This window comes from Zingiber officinale, chromosome 8B, assembly GCF_018446385.1.
Source record: "Zingiber officinale cultivar Zhangliang chromosome 8B, Zo_v1.1, whole genome shotgun sequence".
In the NCBI taxonomy this organism is placed as follows: Eukaryota; Viridiplantae; Streptophyta; class Magnoliopsida; order Zingiberales; family Zingiberaceae; genus Zingiber; species Zingiber officinale.
In genome coordinates this window covers 14,986,945-15,012,116 of record NC_056001.1, presented here as the reverse complement: position 1 = coordinate 15,012,116, position 25,172 = coordinate 14,986,945, and the positions used below count along the sequence as shown (strand labels likewise).

General features: G+C 35.7%; 4 protein-coding genes and 1 non-coding gene across 8 annotated transcripts; 1 reads left to right on the top strand and 4 right to left on the bottom strand.

Annotated features, from left to right (window-relative positions):
• Positions 1–315: 315 nt before the first annotated feature.
• LOC122014873 (succinate dehydrogenase subunit 6, mitochondrial-like) lies at positions 316–2,290 on the bottom strand. The gene is made up of 4 exons (XM_042571363.1): positions 2,043–2,290; positions 1,116–1,218; positions 752–895; positions 316–620 (listed from the first exon to the last, which is right to left on the bottom strand). The coding sequence occupies exons 1-4, from the start codon at positions 2,235–2,237 to the stop codon at positions 604–606; spliced, it is 459 nt and encodes a 152-aa protein (XP_042427297.1). The 5' UTR covers positions 2,238–2,290; the 3' UTR covers positions 316–603.
• Positions 2,291–2,978: 688 nt separating this feature from the next.
• LOC122014875 (60S ribosomal protein L38) lies at positions 2,979–6,078 on the top strand. Its single transcript, XM_042571364.1, has 3 exons — positions 2,979–3,078; positions 5,178–5,361; positions 5,837–6,078. The coding sequence occupies exons 1-3, from the start codon at positions 3,076–3,078 to the stop codon at positions 5,857–5,859; spliced, it is 210 nt and encodes a 69-aa protein (XP_042427298.1). The 5' UTR covers positions 2,979–3,075; the 3' UTR covers positions 5,860–6,078.
• A 3,283-nt stretch (positions 6,079–9,361) lies between these two features.
• TRNAT-UGU lies at positions 9,362–9,433 on the bottom strand. The gene has a single exon. It is a non-coding gene; the product is annotated as a tRNA-Thr (tRNA).
• Positions 9,434–9,949: 516 nt separating this feature from the next.
• On the bottom strand, positions 9,950–16,450 carry LOC122017885 (MA3 DOMAIN-CONTAINING TRANSLATION REGULATORY FACTOR 1-like). The gene is made up of 4 exons (XM_042575596.1): positions 16,225–16,450; positions 15,866–16,118; positions 12,616–12,710; positions 9,950–11,926 (listed from the first exon to the last, which is right to left on the bottom strand). Exons 2-4 carry the CDS (start codon positions 16,089–16,091, stop codon positions 10,148–10,150), a joined length of 2,100 nt encoding a protein of 699 aa, XP_042431530.1. The 5' UTR covers positions 16,092–16,118; positions 16,225–16,450; the 3' UTR covers positions 9,950–10,147.
• Positions 16,451–21,678: 5,228 nt separating this feature from the next.
• Positions 21,679–23,576, bottom strand: LOC122017502 (E3 ubiquitin-protein ligase AIRP2-like). Of its 4 annotated transcripts, none has more exons than XM_042575135.1 (6): positions 23,316–23,576; positions 22,999–23,161; positions 22,846–22,912; positions 22,507–22,741; positions 22,285–22,425; positions 21,679–21,871 (listed from the first exon to the last, which is right to left on the bottom strand). In XM_042575135.1, the coding sequence occupies exons 1-6, from the start codon at positions 23,402–23,404 to the stop codon at positions 21,694–21,696; spliced, it is 873 nt and encodes a 290-aa protein (XP_042431069.1). In that variant the 5' UTR covers positions 23,405–23,576; the 3' UTR covers positions 21,679–21,693. The 4 variants fall into 4 exon arrangements, with proteins under 4 accessions (XP_042431069.1, XP_042431072.1, XP_042431071.1 ...); XM_042575138.1 differs by having other exon boundaries at positions 21,810–21,867; positions 23,316–23,572; XM_042575137.1 differs by lacking the exon at positions 21,679–21,871 and adding an exon at positions 21,952–22,210 and having other exon boundaries at positions 23,316–23,573.
• Between the last annotated feature and the right edge of the window lie 1,596 nt (positions 23,577–25,172).

Genomic DNA, 25,172 nt, shown 5'->3' with positions numbered 1-25,172 from the left:
CTGTGTCATTTATCTAAACCTGAAACATCATGCTTTAACAGCAGGCATTGGATTTTTTATCAATGAACTAAATTAAAAGTTTATATATACATAATTGTGAGGCTTCTGGCTGCATGGGCTTCAATTGTTCATGACCCAACACTACAATTTCTATCAGCCCGTTATGAATCCGAACCTATAATTTAAATCAGTAAATTTCACCAACACATCTAAATAAAAAAATAAAATAAATCATTTCACTTAGAACATCATCCAGGTTTCAAAATTATCAAAATGAGTCTCAAACTCTGCAAGTAAAAACTAAGCTCCCTGCAATGAAACTATAAAGATACCTCAAGTGGATTGCCAAAGCACTTGCCACGAAGATTCATGTAACCAAGAAATTGGTCCAACCGCACAAAATTAACAAACTTCTAGTTGTATGGTCTAACTGGCCATACTCATCATAGCTACTACTTTATTTCGAAAGCAGAAAACAAATGTGAAGAATTCTCAATTCAACTCCTGAGGAAACACCGGAGCTATGAGTGAACTTCTCGATTCAAATCCTGAAGGAAACACCAGAGCTATGAGTGAACTCAACCAGAAGCTCTTAAGAGCACATCAGGTCCTATGGCTTCCTGTTGAAACAAAAAACAAATAAAGAATAAACAAAGTACCTTTTGTAATCGAAACAAGAGATAAGTTGTTCTATCAAATTTCAAATTACCATCAAACTAAAAGATTTGAACACTAAGAAAAGAACGCCGACCTAAAGTTTTGTCCTCCCACCAGTAGAGGAACCTGAGATTTGCAGCCTGTTTATCAATCTTGTAGAGTTGCTTCCAATGTTCAGCAACTTCCATTCCAAGGACACCGCCACAGAGAGCACCAAATCCAGTAGCCAAAACAAAACCTATAATCCTCAAGCGTATCAAAGAACTAAATGATAACCCCTATAATATATAAACGTACATGTTTCAATGAACTAGGAAAGAAGTGATTGCTCCAACAAGTCTGACACGGTCAAGAAACTAAAGGCATATCTGGAATGCAGGTGAACTGGTTATCGAAAATGAAACGCTGTTAAAAATTTTTGACACCAGGAATTGTTGTGAATGACTGCAAAACATTACCATGTGGACTCTTCGAGTATTTTAAAGAAACTCCACCAAGATGTGCAGCACCAAGTAGACCTCCAGCAACTGCATATTTCCTTGATTGCCTTATTGCTTTCAGCTGAAAAGAAAAATGGGTCCATACATCATCTAAATGGATAATTTGAAGCTTCATAACCGCAGGTAAATTCTTTTAAGATATTTTGCACATCTCCATTGAGATCTGGCAGATATTAGCTTCTAATTCATTTATACTTCCTCTACAAATGACTCAACTTGCCTTTTCACTTGAAAATCAAGCTTATGAACATGCAGTTATTAATTGTTATCAAACAATTGGTGAAGCAGTCAAGTAAGAATTGAATATATGAATCCATAGATTGCCTTATAGCAATATAGTTAAAGATCAATATTCAAAGAAAAATATACAAACATACGTCCAATAAGACAATATAATGGATGGGCGATATAAATTCTAGAAACAATGGCAGGTAATCGATGGCAACACAGCATTCCCGATCGCCACAATGGATTTACATGAAATAAAAGAAATAATGAATCAGAAACTCGTCAAGGTATCTAAAGAACGGAAATTTACGAGTCAAAGATCCAAATTATTAGTCTGGTTAAAAGGGGATTGTGTGAATACCTTATAGCAAACAGTTACCATTATTAGTCAGCATAGTGATGCAAACGATGACAAAATTGAGTTAATGAAGATGCAGAAAAAAATCGGGTCTTTTTTGTCACCAAATCCAAATAATAAACAAGATGCACATTTATAACTACAAACCGAAACCAGATCGCTGATAATCTACCACCAATTCATCGCCCCAAAACAAGAACGGCATCGAAACAAAAGCCACCAGGAAGAAGAGATAAGAAAAAAGAATAGCCTTCACTGACAGGGAGAAAATCCATAATATCGGGAGATAAAGCGGGTACCTGCAGGCCATAGACTGGATCGGAGGCGATGAACTCCTCGACATCGGCGTCGGTCCACTTGGGGAGCGGCTCCTTGCGCCCCAAGGTCTTCCTGTAATAGTCCAGGAAGGAAAAATTGCTCCTCCAGTGTTCCTTCACCTCCTCAAGGTGCTTCCACAGGAACCCTAGCGGCGACGAATCCGAGCTCTCCGCCATCGCCGAAAGAACTCGGATCGTTTGAAGAACAAGAAGTCTTAAAATGACGGGTAATGCCCTGATGGAACATCTTATCGCGGATACTCGATATGACCACTATAACGTCCCGGTTTTCCTCCAAGGGACATGACCATTATAACGTCCGGGTTTTCCCCAGAGGGCCCGTTACACAGCCTGCCAAAACCGTTAAATATATAGAAACTCAAATATTCTGTCAATCGGGTTTTCTGGAGTTATGGTATAATGATAGAGTATCTAGATTGTCATTTAAATATTTATGATTTGAATTTTAGTTATAATGAATTTATAAAAAAAAATTTAGATGGGATGTGCAAGTAAATTTATCTTGATAATTGATGAAAAATTTACATGAAATCATTGATTTCACTGTTAAATATAAAAAGATAAATGTAATATTAACATAGATAGAAAATATATCTTTCATCCTTAAATTATATAAAAATAAATAAATTATAAAATAATTTATGACCGACAGTCAAATTCATTAGGGGAGGAGAATTTTTTTAACATATCTTCCGAACATAAACATAAGTATATACATAGTAACATAGAGACCCTACTATTTCTCACTCATTCTCGATCCGATTTGAAGCGGCTAGTTCGACCCGGTTTTAAAAATACCGGTCGAGCTTTAATTGGGTCATGGTTCATTGGCTGCCGGTTGAATCAAATCGAGAAGTACGGAGCAATCGCGACCGTCAGACCTTCGACTTTGTTAGGGTTTTCTTTGCGGATCCAAAATGCGCGACCCTTTATAAGGCCTTCTCCACGCTCCGAAGAGGGCAGCAGCAGATAGCAGTGAGAGGAGAAGAGCGAGATGGTGAGGTGTTCTTGAATCCCTACCTTCGTGTATTTCTTTCTTAATGCTAGGATTTGTCGTCTTGAATCAATCTGAATTGTTGCTATAAAGATATCTGCTCTTGTTGCCTACGTACATGATGATAGATAGGTATCGAAGTGTAATCTGTTTAGGCTCCATGTTTAGAAAATTATAGCTATTTATGTAATTCTGTAGTAACTTGTATTGCTTCCACTAGTTACAATCATTGTATTGCTTCCGATAATTCAACCATTCTGCTTGTCATTAGGACGTCAAATGCAGTGGTTTGATATTCCTTGTATTATACGCTCTTCAATATATCTCCCAGATCTAATTCATTTTCGTCTTTTTTCTGATTTGTTTGGTTGTATTGTGGCCTTGTTGCATTAGTAGTGGTTGTGTTCTTTTAGTTTGGTGTATTATCATTGTTGAATCTGTTTGTTAATTTACTTTGCTCTGTACCATTTTTTTTCGTGCTAATGTTCTTACGTGAGATTTGGATAGATGCTCTTTCAAAGGAGATTTGGATTGAATTAGTGCTGAATGAACTCTCAAGCTCCTTTGTCACCGATGACATGCAGGAGTGGGTCAAAATAACTGTTTGCTTCTCCGTAGATAGAAAGAGATTGGATGACCCATGATTTTTGAAATTGGAGATTGAAGTTGTGCAAGTGGCACAACAAGCACATATTTTTACTACAATGTGCTCTTTGATTGTCTCTGGAGAAGCAGTGTAATATTGGGAATGGCAATGAAATATTGTATAGAGACGAGTCACCAACTGGATTCTTCTCCTCCGTTGGGGTAAGAATGCAGATCACGGCCACAGTTGCGCATGGATGTAGCCATGATGTCAGGCTTTGGGTAGGCACTATTGGATTCAAATGGAAGAGTGGTAGATGCATTCATACACAAGGTAGGACCAATGTTCATACCTGACACAGAGCTGCATGGGTAGATGCATTCAATGAACACAAGGTAGGGCCAATGTTCATACCTGACACAGAGCTGCATGGGTATCTGCATTCAATGAACACAAGGTAGGACCGATGCTCATACTTGACACAGAGCTGCATGCCTAGGTAGGCTTAGGCATCGTCTAGGACTGTGGTGTGAGAAATCTCTTAGTAAAAACTGATTTGCCCTGGCTAGCTGCTGTGGTCATGCAGAAACCGGTTAAAATGAATACTAACACCCATAAGGATAGAGACTAGGTGATTAATTCCTCTTGTTCCCGGAGAGTGGATACAGACTAGCAGACGAATTGGGGTGAGGGATCATCTGGAGCTTCACTTTTCAATATATGCCACCAGACCCATTTCATGGGACACACCATACTGGAGCGAATTCAATATTTTTTAGATTCTGAATGAAATGGCCAGATTATTGACCACCCAAAAAAACTCAATGCAATTTTGAAACCTAGGTATGATATCTCACTCAGTATCATCATAAGTTTAAATGTTTATAACAATTGTGATGAAAACCATTAGGGCATTCCTCTTCAGAGGTATTTATGTCAGGGAGCCCAGCCGTGAAATTATAATTTGCTTTCTTGCCGCTCTATAATGAGATTGACGTTCACTCCTTTCCCTGTCACCTCAAATTAGTATTTCTCACGAGGATCATCGAGGTGACACACCAAAAACCTTCAAAGGTGGTTTTATTTTTGTTCATCCTTTGATTAAATCAAGAAACTTGTTCCCTGTTAACAGTATTTTGCTCTGATTTGTGTATTGTTAGTTGTAACATGGCTTTGTTTCATTATTGCTTGTGTTCTTCACATTCTAGATTCCATTATTTCTAGTGGATTTTTTCCTTGAATTTGACGTAGCTTAAGTCATAGTTAGTATAGAGTAGCTTAAGCCAGTCAGTACAGAAGAATGTTCACTAGATTTGGCCAAGTCTGTGATTTGGATTAGTTTATTGTTGATAAATTCCTATTTGTATCTACTACCTGTGTGGATGAAATGATTGAGATGTAATTTTTGGTACTAGTGAGCGGATTTTATTGGGTGATCAAGTTGAAGGATGTGCAAATTTTGTTTTTTTTTCCTCTTCTGTTGGCTAAATTTAGAAAAAATATATGTATTTTGCAGCCAAAGCAAATTCATGAGATTAAGGATTTCCTTCTTACTGCCAGAAGGAAGGATGCAAGGTCAGTTAAGATAAAGAGGAGCAAGGACGTGGTCAAGTTCAAGGTCCGCTGCTCCAAGTATCTATACACACTTTGTGTGTTCGACTCTGAAAAGGCAAACAAGCTGAAACAATCTCTTCCCCCAGGTTGGTTTTTGTGGCTGCAATTGATCCTTAGTAGATTCCCATGATACTTGAAATAATAAGAGTAATTTATGCCTACACACACTTGAATGTTAGTAGCATGATATGCACTAATCTATTATTTTAATTTTGCTTTTGTTTAGGCTGAACTAACATAGAAATTAGTTTGTACGCATAATCAGTATCTGGTCTGATAAATTAATGAAATTATATATCTCAAAACTCATGGAACAAAAGTTAGTGATGGATCAATCTGTTGTGGGAGTCATACTAACGTTTCTCATCTACACATATACAACTTTTACTATTCTATGCAGTTGATTTAAGACAATAAAAAAAATGGATGGGCTAATCAAGAATTCACTTGGGTTACTGTCTGTTAGAATTTGTTCAATGTTTTCTCTTAGAAAACTATTGAATATATGTACCAATAGCTGGTTTTGGTAACTGTGCAAATGATCTTTATCTTTGCTTGCAGGTTTGAACGTCCAAGAAGTGTGAAGATGAAATTAAATTGTTAGTTTTTGTTAATTGAGCTTACAAGCAGTGAGTTTACTCTCTCTTGAATGAACTCTGTGATTTGAGTTTAGAAACCCTACATGACTATCTTGTCTTGATTCTACGTTATTGACATTTGTTGCTCGTTACAAGGTGTTTGAATTGATCTGTGGACATTTTTTATAAAATGCAAGGCGAGTGTATGCTTGTATCCTTATTTTCCGTCCTTGGAGCTATAAATTGTCACCTAGATATTATATTTTTAGCTATAATATATTTGTAGAGATTTTTCTTTTAAATGGAACTGTAATTAAGGGATGTTCTATTTGGACTGTTCTTTGTGAGATTTGTTTATTTATTTTAGTGGCGGATAAAAAATTTTGATGGGATTGGATTGATTCCAGATTATATGTTATATGACTTATTTAATTTATCTTTATTTTCCTTGTGAAATATATGACATAGAATAAAGGATAAAAGAAAGATTAATTTATTCTTCAATGCATATCTTACTAAATATATATTTCTCTTTTTTATAAATTTGATTATAATCATTGTCAAAATTCAATTATATTTGTTTTTCTTGATGGTTGGTTTGGTGTTGTAAGTTGTGAACAAATATAAAATTTAGAGCATTAAGGACTTAAATTGGTAGGTAAAATCTATTAATTAAGAAATTCTAATAAACACTTAATTTATTTGTATAAAATCTTGATATCGTATTAATATTTTTTAAAAATAAAATGAATAAATATTTATTATTTTTTATTAAATTTGAGTTTTAAATAAAAGAACCTATTAAGTTTAAGAAAATCAATGGGAAAATCAAGAGTTTTGTAAATAGGATATTATAATTTATTTTATTTGGATTTAGTAAAAAAAATTAATTAACTATTTTATTGCCTTAATGATATCTTTATATATACTGCACTTACGTATAGAATATATCTTTCATGTAATTAACCAACTAATAATGATTAACCAACTTATCTTGTCTTAATTTAAATGATCTATTGTTAAAATTGGCATTCAATAATTTTTACTACCCATTTCATAACTACCACCCTTTTATTTTCAACTAATTTTGATTAAGGTGGTTGAATCCTAGGAATTAAAATAAGACCTTAGGGTGTGTTTGGTTCAAGTCATCATGTATAACCTTGGTTATGTGATTATCTGGTAATCACATAACCAAGATTATGGGGAATAAAACATAACCAATGTTGTTTGGTTCAACCTAGGTAATGTAACAAAAACTTGTTTGTTTGAAGGTTTTAATGAATACCCTAGTTTAATATTTTACCGTATTACCCTCAGTTACAAAACCAACTATACATAATAATAATAATAATAATAATAATAATAATATTATTATTATTATTATTATTATTATTATTATTTATTTATTAATATTTTTTTACTTTTCTTTTTCATGTATATTTTTTTACTTTTTAATGTGTTTTTTTATTTTTTAATGTTTTTTTATTTTTTATATTATTTATATTTATATTTTTTTATTTTTTACATTTTTAAATTTTAATTTTAATTAATTTATTTTATTTTTAAATTTTTTAAATTTTTTTATTTTTTATTTTAAAAAATAAATTTTTAAAAAAATTTTAAAATTTTTATTTTTTAAAAAATAAATTTTTAAATTTTTCTAAACATTTTTTATTATTTTTTTACATTTTTTAATATTTTTTTTACATTTTTTTTCTCTTTTTTTCATGTTTTTTCTTATCGGAGGGTATTTTTGGTAAAAAAAATTCGTTAACCTCGGAATCAAGAAAAACCTTAGTTTTCTGAGGTTTTCCGATTCCGGGCTGCATGACCCTTTTGCTGACGTGTCGGGTATGGAACATTACTCGGGAATCATCGAATACCTAAACCAAACAAGGTTTTTGCTGATAACCTTGGATGGATAACCAAGGTTATCAAGAATAACCCCGAACCAAACGCACCCTTATAGTATTATGGAATGAGAATGGATATGAACTTATATTATTCTTAAAAATAATTTTTAGTTAGTTGAATATTTTCAATCGAAATGAACCTAAATTTTCTTTTTTACCTTTAGAGAAAAATAAAAGAAAAAATTAGACGTGGGAGAAAGTTGAATATGATGAGAGAGAATGATAAGAGAAAAAGTGTGATTAAAGAGAAAATATGATGGGAAAAAATTGAAGAAAGGAAAAGTGTGGTGAGAGAGAGCGTGATAGGAGAAATAAAGGAGAAAAAAAAGTATAATGAGAGGGAAAGTATGATGAGAGAAAATGAGAAAAGATTGAGGAGAAATAAAGTACGATGAGAGAGAAAATATAATGAAAGAAAATGAGAAATATAATGAAAGAAAATGAGGAGAGAGAGTATGATAGGAGAGATTGATGAGAGAGAAATTGTAATGAAAAAAATGAGAAGAGAGTGTATAATGAGAGAGAAAGTGTGATAAAAGAGAATAAAGAGAGAGAAAATAAGGAGAAAAAGTGTGTAATGAGAAATAATATAGAGATAAAATGATAGAGAATATGTGATGAGAGAGAAGGTTTGTTGAGAGAGCAAGTACGATAAAATGAGGAAAGAGAAAGTATAATAAGAAAAAACAAGGAGAGAGAGTAAAATGGAAGAAAAAACTGAACAAATATATTAAGGGTATTTTTATCCAAAATTAAATTTTTATTTTCATTCTTATCAAAAGAGAGAAGAGGTGAGTTTCAACAACACTCAAGTTTTTGGATTTCATTTTAAAATCTCAATTCCATTCCTATCAACCAAACATAAAATTTAGAAATAAATTCATTCCTATCAACCAAACGCCGCCTAAATATAATGCTCCTCTAGGCCTTTACGATGCCCCCTTTGTGTATTAGTTTTACTTGATTAATATTTATTTTTACAAAATTTTTTATCAACCATCCAATAAATTCGAAAAATAGAAATAGATCATGGGCATCTATGTCGATTTCTCTAAATATAAAATTTAATTTAATTTTTATATTTTACGTAAAAAAATTTATATCAACTACCCTATCCATTCTAAAGATATTACATAAGGAGAAAAAAATAATAATAAAATAAAAAAGAGAAAATAATAATAAAATAAAGATAATAAAAATTTTATGATAAATAATATAATGTATAGTAAAAATTAATTATCTAAATTTAATAAAATAGATAATTTATTTCTAATTTTAAAAATATTATAAAGAAATTGACATCAATAAAAAATAATTTGTTCACTGCGTTTATTTGCACTGGGTAGAAATCCAACCCATATCTTTTTACTTAAAACCAGTACGCGTATACTGTGTGATATAATTATATAAAATAAAAAATAGTCGTAAATATTCAAAATTAATTAAAAATATCTTAAAATTTTTAAATTGTGACAAGGATTATTAGTCGCTATTGCAACATTTTCAATTAGTTATTTTTCTGACGCAAAATTAAAATTTTAATGCGTCAAAATTGTCCCTACAGGTACCTTTTTTATAAATAAAACCGCGAATGCCCCCATGCAGGATCGAACTACAGACCTTCAGTTTACAAAACTGACGCTCTACCACTGAGCTATAGGGGCCAAGTTGAAAATGAATAATAAATATATTCTAAGTTTAATATTATAAAATTTATTTATCTTCAGTCAACCATGTTAAAGAATATTGTAACAATGGTGTTTTAAAGAATCTAACTTTAAACTGCTCTTTTGATACCTGAGCCACTTGATTCAGCTTGAACCAAACCAATACGATATGGTGAAGCCAGTTTGGTCGTCTTTATCTATTTTACGCCAAAACTTGCATTCGCTTCTTCTCCTACAATCTGTTATTCTATTAGATGGTGAAAATATACATTGTAAATTTGTACACTAATTTGATGCCCCTATAAGAAAAAGGTCAAAATAAGTACCTTTCTGATTTCAAGGAAATGTGACAAGAGATATGCATATTTGAGGCGACCTGTCCAGCATTAGAAACATAATTTAACAAGATTTCTAAGCGAAGCTGATTGTGGAGCTTTACGGACAAACTATGCACATCTCTTTATGAAATTGTCAGCCCTACGACCACACTAAAATGTCCAACTAAACCTCATATCTCGAAGAACAAACCAAAATGTTATCTTAAAAGCACAAGATGCATATGTAAGATCTGATTCTAATCCACTGTATTATACTAACAATTAAACCAAGGAAAGACAACATCGTGAAACGGCACATGAGAGAGAGAAGCAAGGAGTTGTTTCTACAACAAACTGTAATGCCTTTCTGCATCTGGCATGAAAGATACAACGCCTAAAAGGATGTCAGAAGCCATCCATGCTTCCTAGCATGGTCCACGTATGCTTTGAACTTCTCGTCTGCATTGGGAATGTCAAGAGCAATATCTTCGAGCCCATCTCTAACCCTAGAGAACCCTTTCGTCATTTGGTGAATGGTGATCAACCCTTCGCTGAAACACTCCTGCAGCAAGTCCAGAAGCCTGACATTTTTCTTCTTCTCCATTGCCATAACCAATGCTTTCTTCACCACTTCATGATTGAAAAAAGGCATTCCTATATCACGGATGCACTGGCACGCTTCTCCAATGTCACCCCCGCTCTCGTATTCCTCCAGCAGCTTAATTATCTTGTCCTTTGCGTCTTCCACAGCCCAGCCAGTGCCACCACCCCAGCATCTAAGGAGTCTCTCACCGGCATGTCGAGCAGATACAAGTGAGCGAGCCATGCGTACGGTTTCACTCCCACTTGAATTGTGAGGAAGCTTCTTACAAATCTCCTCTAAATTGAGGGGTGCTAAGACATCATCGATTACTGCCCTTGCAAGGAATAGCCCCAGCTCATTTGAGGCATCCAAAATGTCCAATGCTGTGTCCTCCGCAGACAGGAGCAGCATGATGAATCCATTAACAATGTCATCGCTAGAGAATAACTCCATGGCAAGTGCAGATAACAATACAGAGACCATCTCCTTCTCCCTGTTCTTCCGGTCCATTGCAAGTGTAACCAGTTTCTTGATGAAAACAGGATTATACTCTGAAGCAGCTAATTCTTCAAGGCTTCTAATAAGTTCTGGTATGTCATCAGAGAGAAAGTATTCGAGTATGATAGTAGAAGCTTCTTCCTTGTACTTCCTCAACTTCTCATCACCATTGTCGTTGTGATCTTGATCTGTATCATTGGACTTCAAGAAAGACGGATCAAGCCATCCATCAGAAATTGCTTTTGGCACTATCATCTGGAACAAGGATTTCGCAGTGGGAATATCCAGAGATAGGTCATCGAGGCTGTCCGCAAGCCGAGAGAATCCCTTGATCATCTGACTAGAGCTGATTAGGCATTCTTCAGCCGCTTCTTTTAACAGCTTCAGTATAAGAGGTTCAGATGTTGGAATTTCCATCGCTAGAGTCAGAGCTCGTTTCACAACCTCATGATGGAAGAATGAGACTCCAAGCTCTCTTATGCACCTACAAGCCTCTAGCGTGTCTCCACTCTCAATATATTCCCTCAGCAAATCTGTGATCTTCTTCTTGACTTCTTCAACGGTAATATGAATGGTACCACCCCATCGTCGCTCAACCAATTCAGCATGGTGGGGAGCTGAGAGATAACTTTTTTCAACAGTCTCAATCACCTGAAAACCTTTAGAGACTTCAGAAATTGTCCTCTTTGCTTTAGTGAGAAAAGCAGGAGGTAGTATGTCATCAACAACTGCACGGGCTATGAATAAGGCCAGTACATCAACTGCATCAATGATGTCAAGTGCCAAATCATCAACAGTCTCAAGTAACATAGAGAACCCTCGGCTAATCTCAGACGAACTTATCAGATCAGCATACAAAGCAGATAGCAAAACAGAAGCCATCTCTTTCTCCTTATCGTGTCTGTCCATTGCCATGGAAATAAGTTTCTTGACAAATAAATGATGGTACTCAGCAGATCCAAGATCTCTAAGATCAGTGGCAGCCAATGCAACATCACCAGTGGTGAAATACTCCTCAATGATTGTCACCACAGACTTTTTATACTCATCTATGGGATTTGAAATAGTTGCACCAACAAGTTCATATGGTTCCTGAAATTGCATAAGTGTACACAAATGGAAGTGTTATCCCCAGACATGTTTGTTTGTGCTGCACAAAATTATGTTATTACACCAAGAAACTAATGAATGTGAAACAAAACACTACACAAACATATATACAGATACATACATGCATACAAAGTAATAGATTGTCTATGTGACCTAAAAGACGATGTTAAATAAGGTGGACTTCTACCTCTCCACTATCATAAATGGGATATATATAAAATGATTAACCAGGTTGGGTAACGTTGAGCCTGGGGTGACCGGCCCGGCCCCACGGAAATTTCCTACCGCCACCAGAATAATTTGGGAATCACTAGCAGCAGGCGGCCCAGAAGCCCAGCATCCCTTAGTTGCAAATCCCATTTGGAGTAAAAATCCGTATAAGTACGTCATAATTGGGAATCAAACCGTGGGTGCTTGGAAGACAACTGAGCGTCCTTACCACACCATAATCCTGAGGGCTATATAGATAGAGAGAGAAAGAGAGATTTGTTACCCTGGGCACCCAATTTGGGTGACCAGGGTGGGTGACCCTCATAGCTCGCGGCACCCGGCCCAAACCTGGTCCGTGTGCCCAAATTGGGCGCCCAGGATAAAATATATTCTATGCATGCATATGAAGTAAAAGTAGTCATGTGGACATTAAAAAAGATATTAAACAGATGAACTCATACCTCACCACTATCATAGTTAGGATCATTCCGATCAATGCGAGAACCAGGATCAGTATCCATGAGTTTGCCCCATGTACCTTTACCACCAGCACCATCTAAATCAACAACCACATCATAGAAATTAGAACATGCCAAATGGTAGGTGAATAAATAATTTTAAAAACACACCAAAAGAACGACAATCATTCAAATGTACATGGTGCATGACTTAAATGTTTATTGACCAATTACGGAAAACCATACAGTTACCAAACAAATCCATTCATCCTTCTATATGTGACAAATAAAAATCAAAGAAATAGCATGCATGATATTTTAAATATCAAGAACTCAAGAAACTTCATCGAGTTTAATCAAGGCTACTCATGTACAATTCCAGCAAAATCCCAAAAATCAGAGGTAGAACTAACACATGGAATTATGAGAAAATCAACTGAGGGGGGAGGGAATTCCTACCATATTATAGAAATTAATAAGCCTAAATGAACCTAGTGTCTAGTAAACACATTATGGCACAGAGTAGGCTACTTAAAATGTATAAAATAAAATCATTCAAGTAAACATTAGTGTCAGCCTACCAGTTGAATATTTTCTCAGTAAAAAGAAACAAATTGGTACAACTCAATGGGCATTAGTTATGTGCTTCAAACTTATCGAATTAAAGCCACCATAGTCTACGATTTAGGACCTGAAGTTTTGAGAACATTAGATAGGGTTATCCTGTCATTAAGATATATGAAGCAACAATTGATAGCATTCTATTAGTAGGAAAAACATGAGGGTTTGCTTCAAGCAACCTACTGAATCATAGAGTCACTTGGGAAGTACCAGCCAGAATATTTCCAAAGACGACCACGACCAGTCAAGATTTCATAATAGATCTTCACAAACAAAAGGTACTAATAAATTCGTGAAGTCTTGCTTTAGTTGAATGTAATTTATAAGTCAAAAATTTTTTTTTTTCAAGTTTGTTTTACACCAGCATGGTTGATACATCCGTTAGTGTTGAATTTTGACTAAGATCCAAGTTCTCTACATCAATTGTTGGATTGGCTTAGGTGCAACAGTTTGTGTTGTAACATCAGAGAACTTGAGAGGCAATTAGCTTGGCATGGAATGAGGTGGTAGCTTGGTAGATGGGCAGATACAACATATGATTCATTAGAGTAGCCGATCAGGTGAAATTGGACATACTAAACATATTCAACATAACTTGAATCACTTATCAATGAAAAATATAACATGTCAGAAGATTGTCTAAGCAGCACTGACTGTAGTAGGAGATTGACAGATAAACCATAAAAGTCATTCAATTAGACCAATTATATTTGGTTAATTTTCCTGAAAATGAACATCCACCTTTTATCCATAATAAAATCATCTATAAAAAAACAAATAAAAAAATCATGGCCTGGCCCCCTAGTCTTAATGGTAATGTGGTCATCAAATTGGATGATAGGATCATGATTTCCTACCAATAATTTACTTATATTGAGAAAGATTATCCTAATTCTTACATTTTTTAATCCATACTTCTCTAGAAAGCATCTACAAGAAAATAAAATAAAATAAAAATCAAGGAGGATGACATCATCATACAAACCCAGAATCAACATAGGCAGCAAAATTAAACACCAGTCATAGAAGCAATTACGGCACCTAACATGACCGCATTAAGTCAACCATTAACCAATTTAGGAAGACAGTTATTAAGTTTATGTTGTTGGCATAAAGTGGTACATGAAATGAAAAAAAAATGTTTCAGGAATAAAAATATAATCATTAAATGACGAGCTCACAAGAGAAAAGAGTATGCAATGAATCTTCAAGGTCAAACACAATCTACTAGAACTCGCTCAGTTCATAAAGGTATTTATCAGGAGCTATAAACAGATATAATCACATTGAAACTGATTTTCTACTGATTTAGTAATGAACAATAGAAAAGTTCATTCAAGAAAATGTAATATTAAGTGATATTGAAAGTAAATGTATCAAATCTTGCCCATGCTAGAAAGGCAACTTTAATAGAATCCAGGCTTCTAGGATATTCAGGAAAATCTTACCATGGGGAAAACTAAAAAATGATTGCACAATATCTATCCCATGGGAATGATGATAATTTTGTTGTTAGCGAGAAACGTGTAGGTATATGATAAAATGCATAGTTGATGTTTCAGACTGTTTAAGGATCTCGCATATCAATAATTTGCAAATATTTCTCTGTAGGTTAACAGATATGACTTGTGATAAAATAAAACCATTACTAAGACAGGATGTACCATCCTCACGTTAATGTGTGATGCCAATGAACAAACAATTAGAAATGCATTAGAAAGTGCAGCCAACAAGCTGTGATATCATTATTGTTTTGAAATATTGGAGATTAAGATCTGAGTTACGGCATCATTTCTTGGCTTGGATGGGGAGTGAGGTTGGCTGGCTGTATTCGCTCTATCAAACGCAGGCATTGGCCACAGCCTTATTACAATATGCTGACTGTTTTTTCTCATGGCTTGTTAAATATGGAAGCAATTTGAACATCAGTCGTGCGCACCTTTTTGCAGAATAGTGACATAATTGCATTTTCAGCCTTTAGCTTCCCATGATGTATTAACTAGAGTCTACAACCTTCTATGTTCAGGGAACCAAATCATGTCAAGAATGACAAACAGTCACAGATGAGGAAAAGATTTGCAGAACAATACAACGGACAGATGAACAATGTCTTGCAACAGCCTTCCAATTTCAGTCCTCAATGATTCATTAACTAGAAACTTATGTCCAAAACAGGAATCGCAGTTTAGATACATAAGACTGTTTATATGAGGAATGAAAACAGTCTGGTTGTTTCCAGATTCATTCATGATTTTCACGCAGTCAAAGCTTGTTTCATTCCTCGTACTCAATTAGTCAACCATAGTTCTAATAAATCGGATAAATAAGTGAATTATGCAAAAATCTCATTCCGAAAAAACTACATCTTTATCTGTCGATAGGTGATTCAACTGTCTTAAGTGTTAAGAGAGAAGTATAGACAATCCATCAAAACTCAGATTCTCAATCGAACCTCGTAGATTCTACCTTTGAGTTTATTTAAAAAATCAAGTTCATAGATTCGCAGAATAATTACCAGGCGTGCCTCTTTCTAGCAGAAAATAAAATAACAATCATATTAAGCATTTAGATTTAGTATCCGTTTCGCGCAGTTCTGAATTTACCCACCGAAAATTCCAAGTAACAGACTCACCCTTCTTCACCCGCACAAACTTCCCTGAGTGCGAACGGCGCACACGTCTCCCGCTGGCCGTAGGAGATCTCGGCCCGCCTCCACCAGCCTTGCTGTAGAGTTCAGGGAGCACCAGCTTATTAGGAGATCTTGGTGATGATAAAATCGCATCAGCGTTGGAAGCAGCAAGCTTCAGCGTCTCCCGCTGCCCCTCCGTTAAGAACCCCTCTTTCCTAGGCGAGGTCATACTCTTCTCCCCGATCGCTCCACCGGCCTACACATAACCACGACGAAACCTCATCCACCGAGCTAAAATACGCAGGGAGAAGACTAAGAGGAAATCCATAGAGAGAAAGAATCAGACATCGAAGGAAAGTCACCTGGATCGGGGCTTGGCTCCGGGATCTCGAGCCAAGCGGGGGAGAAAGCCAAAGGAATCCGAAGGCTTATTGGAGGGGTTGTTCGTCGTTTTCTTTCTTCTCGGATCTTGCCGGAGGCGGTCGATCTCGCTCCGGCGAAGTGGATTTGGAGGAGGAAGCCAGCGAAGAGAGATCGAGGAGAGAGAGAGCGAGAGCAGTGGTTATACACCGATCAAGAAGGCGGTTTCGGTTTCTTGTACACGTCAAGGAGAGAGAGAGGCTCTTCGGATGTACTGAATCCCTATGGAGCTTACACGTGGCCCAATCCGGACCGGGGGTGACCCGGATGGGCTCGCTCCGTCGCCGGGTTTGTTTAGTCTCAATTCTCATAGACCTTCGCGGCGGAGGGGAGGAAATGCACAAGGAAACAACCAGCTCCCCTACGTTTACTTAGAAAGAGGGGGAAAAAATATTCAGATGATTTGCTTCGGATCGAGATTGGACAAACGACGGAATAGGAGATCCAAAACGCTAAAGGACGAAAATGCCCATTCGTTTGTCTTCTTCCTTTTCGAATCCTTATCGTCGACCAACCACAAATAAGATGATCGAGTAAACAAAACTTCTAATTTTTTTTTTCTTTTTTTTTTCTTTTCCTTCTCCAATTTCCTTGCCTTTCGATAAATAAACCTTATCCAAATAAATTACATTAGAATTTTTTAAATTATTTATCTAGAAGCGGAATTGAAATCCAATAAAAATTATCAATTTAGTTGAATTCGAACTTAATTGAGCTCCTCGCACAATGAAAGGATGCGACCATACAAACAGTTAAAATTACATCAAGTCGACTTATACAAACAGTTGGTGAGGCAGGGGTTGTATTATTCCTTCCAAAAATATGCTTCCATCAAACTTGCGTAACGAGGAAATAAGTCTGAGCAAGCTACTGATGATGATTGATCAACAACTCCTTTATCCTTATCAGGAATCTCACATGTCAAGATAATTTTTCTATTTGTTTTTTTCCAAAAAAAAAATATATGATATCATGGTTATAAGAATTCAAAACTGATCCCATGTACAAGTTAGAAGCGAATAACACACTCAAAAGTAAATCTGTGCCTAAATGAACATTTTCTTGCATAATATTCTGGGCAAGAAAGAAAGACCAAAGAATTCAATTCCTCAGCTATCGACAACCGATTTTCTGTATCTTGGTTAAAACAAACTAGTCGAGATTAATTAAGCCAAATCTGATATGAAAAAGAAAGTAAACTGATTTTTTGTCTGTGAAGACTATTATTCAGCATTTCTAGGAACCCCTAAGCAGTTATATGCTACCATAGGCTAGACCCGACCCCGGGCCGGGTCTGGCCCGGACCCGGCCCGGGCCCGTAACCGGGTCAACGGGCCGGTTGCCCGTTGACCCGGTTCGCCGGGTCGAACCGGAACCGGCCCGGCAAGTTGCCGGGCCGGTTCCGGTTCATTGGATGTAAAACCGGCGAACCGCCGGTTAACCGGCGGTTCAGCCGCAAATTTTTTTTTTTTTTTTTTTAAACGGCTTGAACCGCCGGTTAACCGGCGGTTCGTAGCCGTTGGGAGGGTTTTTTAGGTATTTTTTTCAACGGTTAGGATCATTTGACCGTTTTTTGATCAATGGCTATGATTTAGTGTCCGTTACTATCAAAACTCTATAAATAGAGAGCTTATTTCATCATTTTTCACACACATCTTCTCTACTCTTAATCTCATTTTCGTATTCTCTACCCGCTTTCGTTTTCAATTACAATGGAAGGAGGCCGTGGAGGTGCATCATCTCGAGCTCGGAAGGGAAAGCAAATAATGAATCCGCGGGAGGAGGACCCCAACATTCAATCCACCGATGATGAGATCGAGCATCTTCCGAATCCGACACCCGACACACAAGGAAGTACCGATGCAATTACTTCTAAGGTTCGGGAACTTCCTCCTCTAAAATCTTCTATTTTTACTAAACATTTTGAGAAGGTCACTCTTCCGTCGGGAGAAATGCGTGCAAAATGTAAGCACTGCAATGCTTCCTACAAATTCCAAGCTGGCGGCGGCTATGGGTCGTTGAAACGACATGTAGAAACGAAGCACCCGACGGAATATGGACTCGACCGTTCTCAAACACAATTATCAAGATTTTCTTCAACTAACGGTAGTACCGATTCCGGTTTATTTTTATATTCGGATAATAAATTAAGAGAATCATTAGCTAAATTTGTTTCCGTAGAACATCTTTCTTTTAGTTTTGGATCTAAATGCACAGTTGAAGATTGTTGTAAAGAATCTCGTAATCCATGTGCTAAACGTGTTCCTAGGACTACACTTGTACAATTAAAAAATTAGTAAAACAAGGGAAAAAGAATTTAATTGATGAATTTAGTAAATTAGATAATAAAGTTTCTTTATGTTCCGATATTTGGAGTGATCATTGGCAAACACATTCGTATATGGGTGTGACTTGCCATTGGATCGATAACTCTTGGAATCTCCAAAAAGATTATTAGCTTATAGAGTTTTTGATGAATCACATAATGCTCATAATATCGCACAATTATTATGTTTAATTTTAGAAGAATATGGTTTAACTCATAAAATATTTTCAATATCATTAGATAATGCTAGTTCTAATACCGCTTGTATAGATGATCTAAAATTTGTTTGTCAACCTATTATTGGAGGTTTATTTTTTCATATTCGTTGTGTATGCCATGTTTTAAATTTATGTGTTCAAGATGGTTTAAAAATTTTAGAAAGTTATATTAAACCAATTAGAATTGCAATTTCTTATTTATGGTCTCATCCATCTATAATGAAACAATGGGGTAGGTTTTGTAAAATTAATGGAATGAGACCTAAAAAATTTCCACGTGATGTACCAACACGTTGGAATTCAACATCCCAATTATTACAAGATTCATTTCACTATCAAGAATTATTCTGTTCATTTTTGACACAAAGTATTAATATATATATATATATATATATATTCACAACAATGGAATATTTGTACTAGTATTTGTGAAATTTTAAAAGTGATTAATGATGCAACCGAACAACTTTTCGGTGTTTATTATCCCATTACTCAATTAGTTTTAGAAATTTTTTCTAATAGAGTATTAGTTTTAAATGAATATATTAATAATGAATCTTTATTTTCTTACATCTTAGCTATGAAAACTAAATGGGAAAAATATTTTTATTTTATTCCTAAAATTGATTTAATTGTATTTGCTTTAGATCCTAAATTTAAATTAGAAGTTTTACAAGAAATGTTAACTTTATATTATGACGCTTTAATTTCAATTAAAGATTCTTCTTCTTCTGCTCCAGTTAATGTTAGAATTTATTTATATGATATTTATAATCAATATTATGCAAAATATGGATCACAAACTAATATTTCTGAAATACAAAAAACTACTACTAGTAATTTAAAACTTACAAAAACATAACTTTTATTAAAAAGAACGAACGAAACGTACACAAGGATCCTCAAGTTCCATACAGGAACTTGAGAATTATTTTACGACTTATTTTGATTTTAATGAAATAGATAGCGAAAATTTTGATATCTTAAAATGGTGGTCACAGAAGGCTCAAAGCTTTCCCGTTCTCTCCGTGATCGCAAAAGAAATTTTAGCTTGTCCAGGTCAGCTGTTGCTGTGGAGCAGACATATTAGATGAACGACGATCAACTTTGTCTCTCGACTCATTGAAGCCCAAGCATTACTGGACGATTGGACCAGAGCGGAGAAAAGAATCCAAGGAATGCAACTTTCAGATGACGAAGTTGAAGATTTTGATACTGAAGGAACAAATACGACAGGAACAGGAAATGGAAGTGAATGAAAATGTAAAAGGATAAAAATGTAAAAGAACTACGTGGGCTTTGATTCCCCTAAAGGGATACGTAGGCAACTTAAATAAGTGCAAGCCCTTTTTTTAATAAATTTTAATTTCTAATTTTTAATGTTTAATGTTTAATTTTTAATTTTTAATTTTTATTAACATATTAATCTTGAACCGTGACGAACCGTGACGAACCGTGAACCGAACCGTGAACCGGCGGTTCTGAACCGTGAACCGTAACCGTCTTGGGCGGTTAAGGTTAAGGGTCGACCTGCCTGGAACCGTCGAACCGGCGGTTCCGAACCGTCGAACCGTCGGTTCCGAACCGTGGTCAGGTCTACCATAGGCTTGAAGTCTTGTAACACACTGGTAGGTATGTACTGGTCCATGCAAAGACTGACTTAAGATGCACTCAATATTAAGTGGATAGTTTACTGCCTAAGCAGTTATATATGCCATCATACTTGTTACTTGTATTCATGGTTTGAGGTCTCATATTACATGGGGAAATTTTGGTGTGCAAGGAGTTTACCATGGAATAGAAGAGAAGAAAAATCTTTCTAGCCCTATTGATGGGGGTGACCATCACAAATGTTAAAATTGCAATTTAGGGCAAACAATTGTACTTAATCAATTTAGGGCAAACAAGAAGCATGTCTATGTTGGAATTATACAGAAGATAATTGACTATTTGATATCCATATGTGATGCACTATTAGGAAGCAATACTTGCAGAAGGTTAAGGTAGTGGAGATAAGAATGTTGCATCAGATGTGTGAAATTATTAGAAAAGTATTATAAATAAATAATTAAATATTTGAGAATAATTAAGTGTAGATCCAATAAAGAATTAAATGATAGATAATAAGTTGCAATTGTACAGAGCATGAACATATTTAAAGGCGACTAGCAAATTTTATGGTAGAAGAATAAGGTGTATAGGGAGAATAAAGCAAAAATTAGTTCATGTAATTACAAATGATTTAACTAATTTGAATATTATTAATAATAATATATCAATTGAGGAAAAGGATTATGTAGCCAGCATCAAATAGTTTGGACAAGCGCAGCTTATGAAGATGATGATCCTTAACTATTACTTAGTAGATTATATTGATAATCAATGGTCTTCATCGTGATAATAGCACATAGCCAAGGTGCAATAAAAGGTGTAGATATGACTTAATTTTGTTTTAGACTATTCTTTCTGCTAAAATGGCATGTCATGCACAGGATAAAAGGAATTAGATTGGTTGTGGGCAGAAGCCTGTAGAGCATCTCTCGCTTGCCAGTTGTTGTCAAGAATTATGCAGCCTAACGACATTATGAAGATAGTTATTGGCCAAGTATGTGTTAAGCATTAAGCCTTCGGAGAACTTTTTTAAGGAAGGTTCAAATCTAGTTCTCTCAATCAGGGTTTCGGTCTCTAGTCAAAAACATATGCCACACTATGGATGGTGTCGAGAACTGAAGGTGGTGCCAACTGGCACAAAGAAAGGAAGAGGATGAAGAAATCACCCCTATAGTTGCAAGTGAGATTTTGAAACCAAATAATGCATTTCTTCTTTCCACCATGAGCTAGGATTCAAAATTTGGTTATGCTGTAAGCTAAGGGTTTGAAATCACACAAGGAGGAGAAAGAAAACCTACCTGGGAGCTAATCAAAGTCATCACCATCAAAAACATCACTGAGATTGCTTCTGGAAGCCTCTGTCGAAGTTCTCTGGAGTACCAGCATCTCAGCCTTTGCTGGCACCTTGTCCCATGTCTGGAATATAACATCTTGCTTGATCGAACATCATGCGAAACGACACAAGATTTAAAACCATGTGTTTGAGTTCAACAAAGAAAATGGAATCACAGAACTGCCCAATCAAGAGGTCATTAGCATTACTTTTTTATAATTGTTTACCCTTTACACAAAGCCTTTTCAGGTCCCTGAAAATGCCATTTTGGATCCCAAGTACAGAATTTATTTGCATTATTCTAGGGAGAGTTAAAGTAGTACTCTATTCCATAGTAGAACATGTGAAGTGTGAAAGTTGGAATATTTTTTTCTTACCAGACCCAATCCACAAGGAAAGGTCGGCTTTTAGCAATCTGTACAATTTTCTCCTCGAATCTCCTGATCATACTACATAATCGTAGTAAACCAAGAAAAGAGTATCTGGAATGATCAGTGGCAAACTATCTATATACCTGTATAAGCGCTTCAAATTATCGATCTCCAAAGTCATTGTATCAACCACATCGCTCTTGTTCGTAAGCACCCACAGGTCTCTTGAGCGCACTCTCTTAATGCTTCCTCTACAGAAGGGACAGGACTGAGATCTCACATTCCTGCAAAAGCATATTCACAACTTATTTAGCAAACATAAAAACCGAAATAGTTGATAACACGGATTCAAACAAAGCATTTACCAGTCGCGATAGCATTTCATGCACATGGCATGGTTGCAGTTTGGCAGCACCATCTTGGTGCAAACTTCCAGACAAATGCCACATTCATCATCTCGGTCTGAATCCTTATTGAAAATTTTCTTCCAGTCTTCTGCCCTTTTCCTACCAACTATCTCTTTTGCTCGGACTTTCTCTTTTGACAGCTCTCTCTCTGCTAAATTACCTTCAAGCTGTTGAAGGGAAGGATATATGATACCTGTAGTTTTAGTTCAAGACAGTCAAGATATGTAAGACACTAAAACTATGTGCTTCAAGAATCATTAGCACACGAAAAAAGGAACTTGACTTCAGAATACGCACCATAGAATTCTCGAATACTCGCCCTTCTTTCGAAAGTAGATATGGTGGTCACGCCATCTGCATAAACCTGCAAGATTCACCCTTTCATTACCTTGCACGTCCTCAAAGTCATTTCTTTTTCAACATTTATGTGAGGAGTAGTTAGAAGAGTACCTTGTAAACAAGTATTTGAAAAAGCCCTAAATGGCTAGTTAGAGCATAAGAACAAGTGCAGTCCAACCACTGCATTAGGTAAACAAAGAACGGCGCCAAGGGGCTACACGACAACCTCATCTGAAGGCAAGCACCACCATACGCTCTTTGAACAGCATCCGCCCTGCAACCCCCAAACAACTCATAAAAACCCTCGATTCGATTCCAAAATCACATATTTGGGGCAAATGTTTGATAACCACCCTTTGATTACTGAAACTAAACAACTGGGGAAAAAAATAACATATCAGAGATGAAAGAGGGAGCGGGACTATTACAAGGTGTTGGCATGGTTGATGTCTGCTTCAAGGGCTTTGAGGGAGCCTCTGAAGGATGGCGGCCTGGGAACCAGCTGGCTCTGAAACATGGCTCAGGAAACCCCCAAAATCCTTGATGAAAACCGAGAAGAGAAGAAGAGGCGAAGAGGGATTTCGATCCTTTGGTGCAGTCGCCTTGTGGCTTGATTAAATAGAAGACAACGAAAAAGGAAGTGGACCACAGTGGGAAAGGCAGGAAGAAAAGGCCGCTCCTGCCATGGAAAGATGCCAATTAAACAAATAGATAAACAGAAGAGGAAGGAACATGGTACGGCAGCGGAAGGCTAAAATTGCCACCAACAAAAATAAATTTAATATTTTAAGTAAATATTATATATATATATATATAAGAAATAGCAATTGCACAGTTACTTTAATTTATTTAACGGGCAAAAAAAAATTACTAGATTAATTTAATTTACATCGCTCAGAAAAAATAAAATGAACCAATGAACCTTAAAGAAGAGCCCAGAGCTGGCCGGTCCAAGTTCTGCTCTCTTATGTTTTTTCATTGTTTCCTCTTCTGAAAGAGACTGCAATCAATGGCCTTTACCAACTAAAAAAACTTTTTCAAAATGCTTCTATGATTTTATTGCTTCGAAAATATTTTAAAATTTTGCATTTCGTTAACAAAATATTGTGTCTCCTTTAATAAGAAAAATATGGAGTTTGGGGTATTTCGATGGTAAAATAAAAAATCTCAATGGTATTTGATATTAGAGGTATTTAAAAAACACATAATTAATGATGGGGTTGAGAAACAGGTCATCTGCCAAGAATTCTCTGTTTGTTTTGTTTTTGATCTGACTCGGAGCATGTTTCTTCCTGTCTTCTTTGGGTATAAACGATCACGAGGAGTACTTTTATTATAATTTATTATTATATAAATTTAAACTTTTCACTCTAAAAACTAATTTATTTATCGAATCGAGATAACAATGAAATTAGATGGCTTAAGCCTTATCATGAGATTAGTTTATTACAATATCTAATTTAATGAAGCAAAAAAAAAAAATGATTTCGTGTTAGTCTCGAACACCCCTCACGCGGTCCTAATGAAATAAAGGGAAATAAATTATTTATCAAACGGTCTCCTATCTAGAAGGATATTTAATCAGGAATAAACTCCACAAAAATTAATACTCGTCCGATAAAATAATGTTCAGATAAATAAACTCCCCCAAAATTAACCCTTTCCAATAAAGCAATTCCGTCCAACTCGACTACACGGGATTACAATATATAATTCAATAATATATTCAAAAAGATAAATATTAAAACATTAATAAAATAATGGTTTGAAGTGAAACAATTAAAGTATTCGCACGTATTGTTTAAGATCGTTAGATTTTATGTCGTTATATAAAGATTATTGATTGTATGAACCTGCCTTGATTGCATAGAATTTGTCATAAGTAGCAGGAAGATCCAAACTTAACGTGTTCTAGTATATCTTTTTTCGTATTTTGGTAATTGCATTAATAATTAATAATTTACTTCTTTCCTATTAATCTAGAGACGATTTAATGAAGACACTAAAACAAACGAAGAACGGGTTAGCGAAGGCGTTGAGGATGAGCGAATTATCTTTTACACATTAAGTTGATCATGTGGCAAAGGCGATTCGCTCGCCCCCAGCGCCCCCGCCAACCTATTCTTAGGCCAACACGGAGGAGGTAAATCACGAGTGGCTACTAACCGAGTTTTGCCTAGTTTATGCTCGGTCACGCAGAGTTTCGACCCCAAGACCTCATATGACAACACTCCATGTCTTAACCATCGCACCGTCTTAAAGAGACCCACATTAAGTTGATCATG

Coding starts and splice junctions, on each gene's coding strand:
- LOC122014873 (XM_042571363.1), bottom strand. CDS start 2,237: ATGGCGGAGAGCTCGGATTCGTCGCCGCTAGGGTTCCTGTGGAAGCAC. Junction 1,219..2,042: donor ATCCAGTCTATGGCCTGCAG/GTACCCGCTTTA, acceptor TTTTCTTTTCAG/CTGAAAGCAATAAGGCAATC. Junction 896..1,115: donor ATACTCGAAGAGTCCACATG/GTAATGTTTTGC, acceptor TGAGGATTATAG/GTTTTGTTTTGGCTACTGGA.
- LOC122014875 (XM_042571364.1), top strand. Junction 5,362..5,836: donor GAAACAATCTCTTCCCCCAG/GTTGGTTTTTGT, acceptor CTTTGCTTGCAG/GTTTGAACGTCCAAGAAGTG.
- LOC122017885 (XM_042575596.1), bottom strand. CDS start 16,091: ATGACCTCGCCTAGGAAAGAGGGGTTCTTAACGGAGGGGCAGCGGGAG. Junction 12,711..15,865: donor GTTTGTGCGGGTGAAGAAGG/GTGAGTCTGTTA, acceptor TTGTTGATTTAG/ATGGTGCTGGTGGTAAAGGT. Junction 11,927..12,615: donor CTAACTATGATAGTGGTGAG/GTATGAGTTCAT, acceptor ATGCAATTTCAG/GAACCATATGAACTTGTTGG.
- LOC122017502 (XM_042575135.1), bottom strand. CDS start 23,404: ATGTTTCAGAGCCAGCTGGTTCCCAGGCCGCCATCCTTCAGAGGCTCC. Junction 22,742..22,845: donor GAGTATTCGAGAATTCTATG/GTGCGTATTCTG, acceptor CTAAAACTACAG/GTATCATATATCCTTCCCTT. Junction 21,872..22,284: donor AATTTGAAGCGCTTATACAG/GTATATAGATAG, acceptor TGTTCGATCAAG/CAAGATGTTATATTCCAGAC.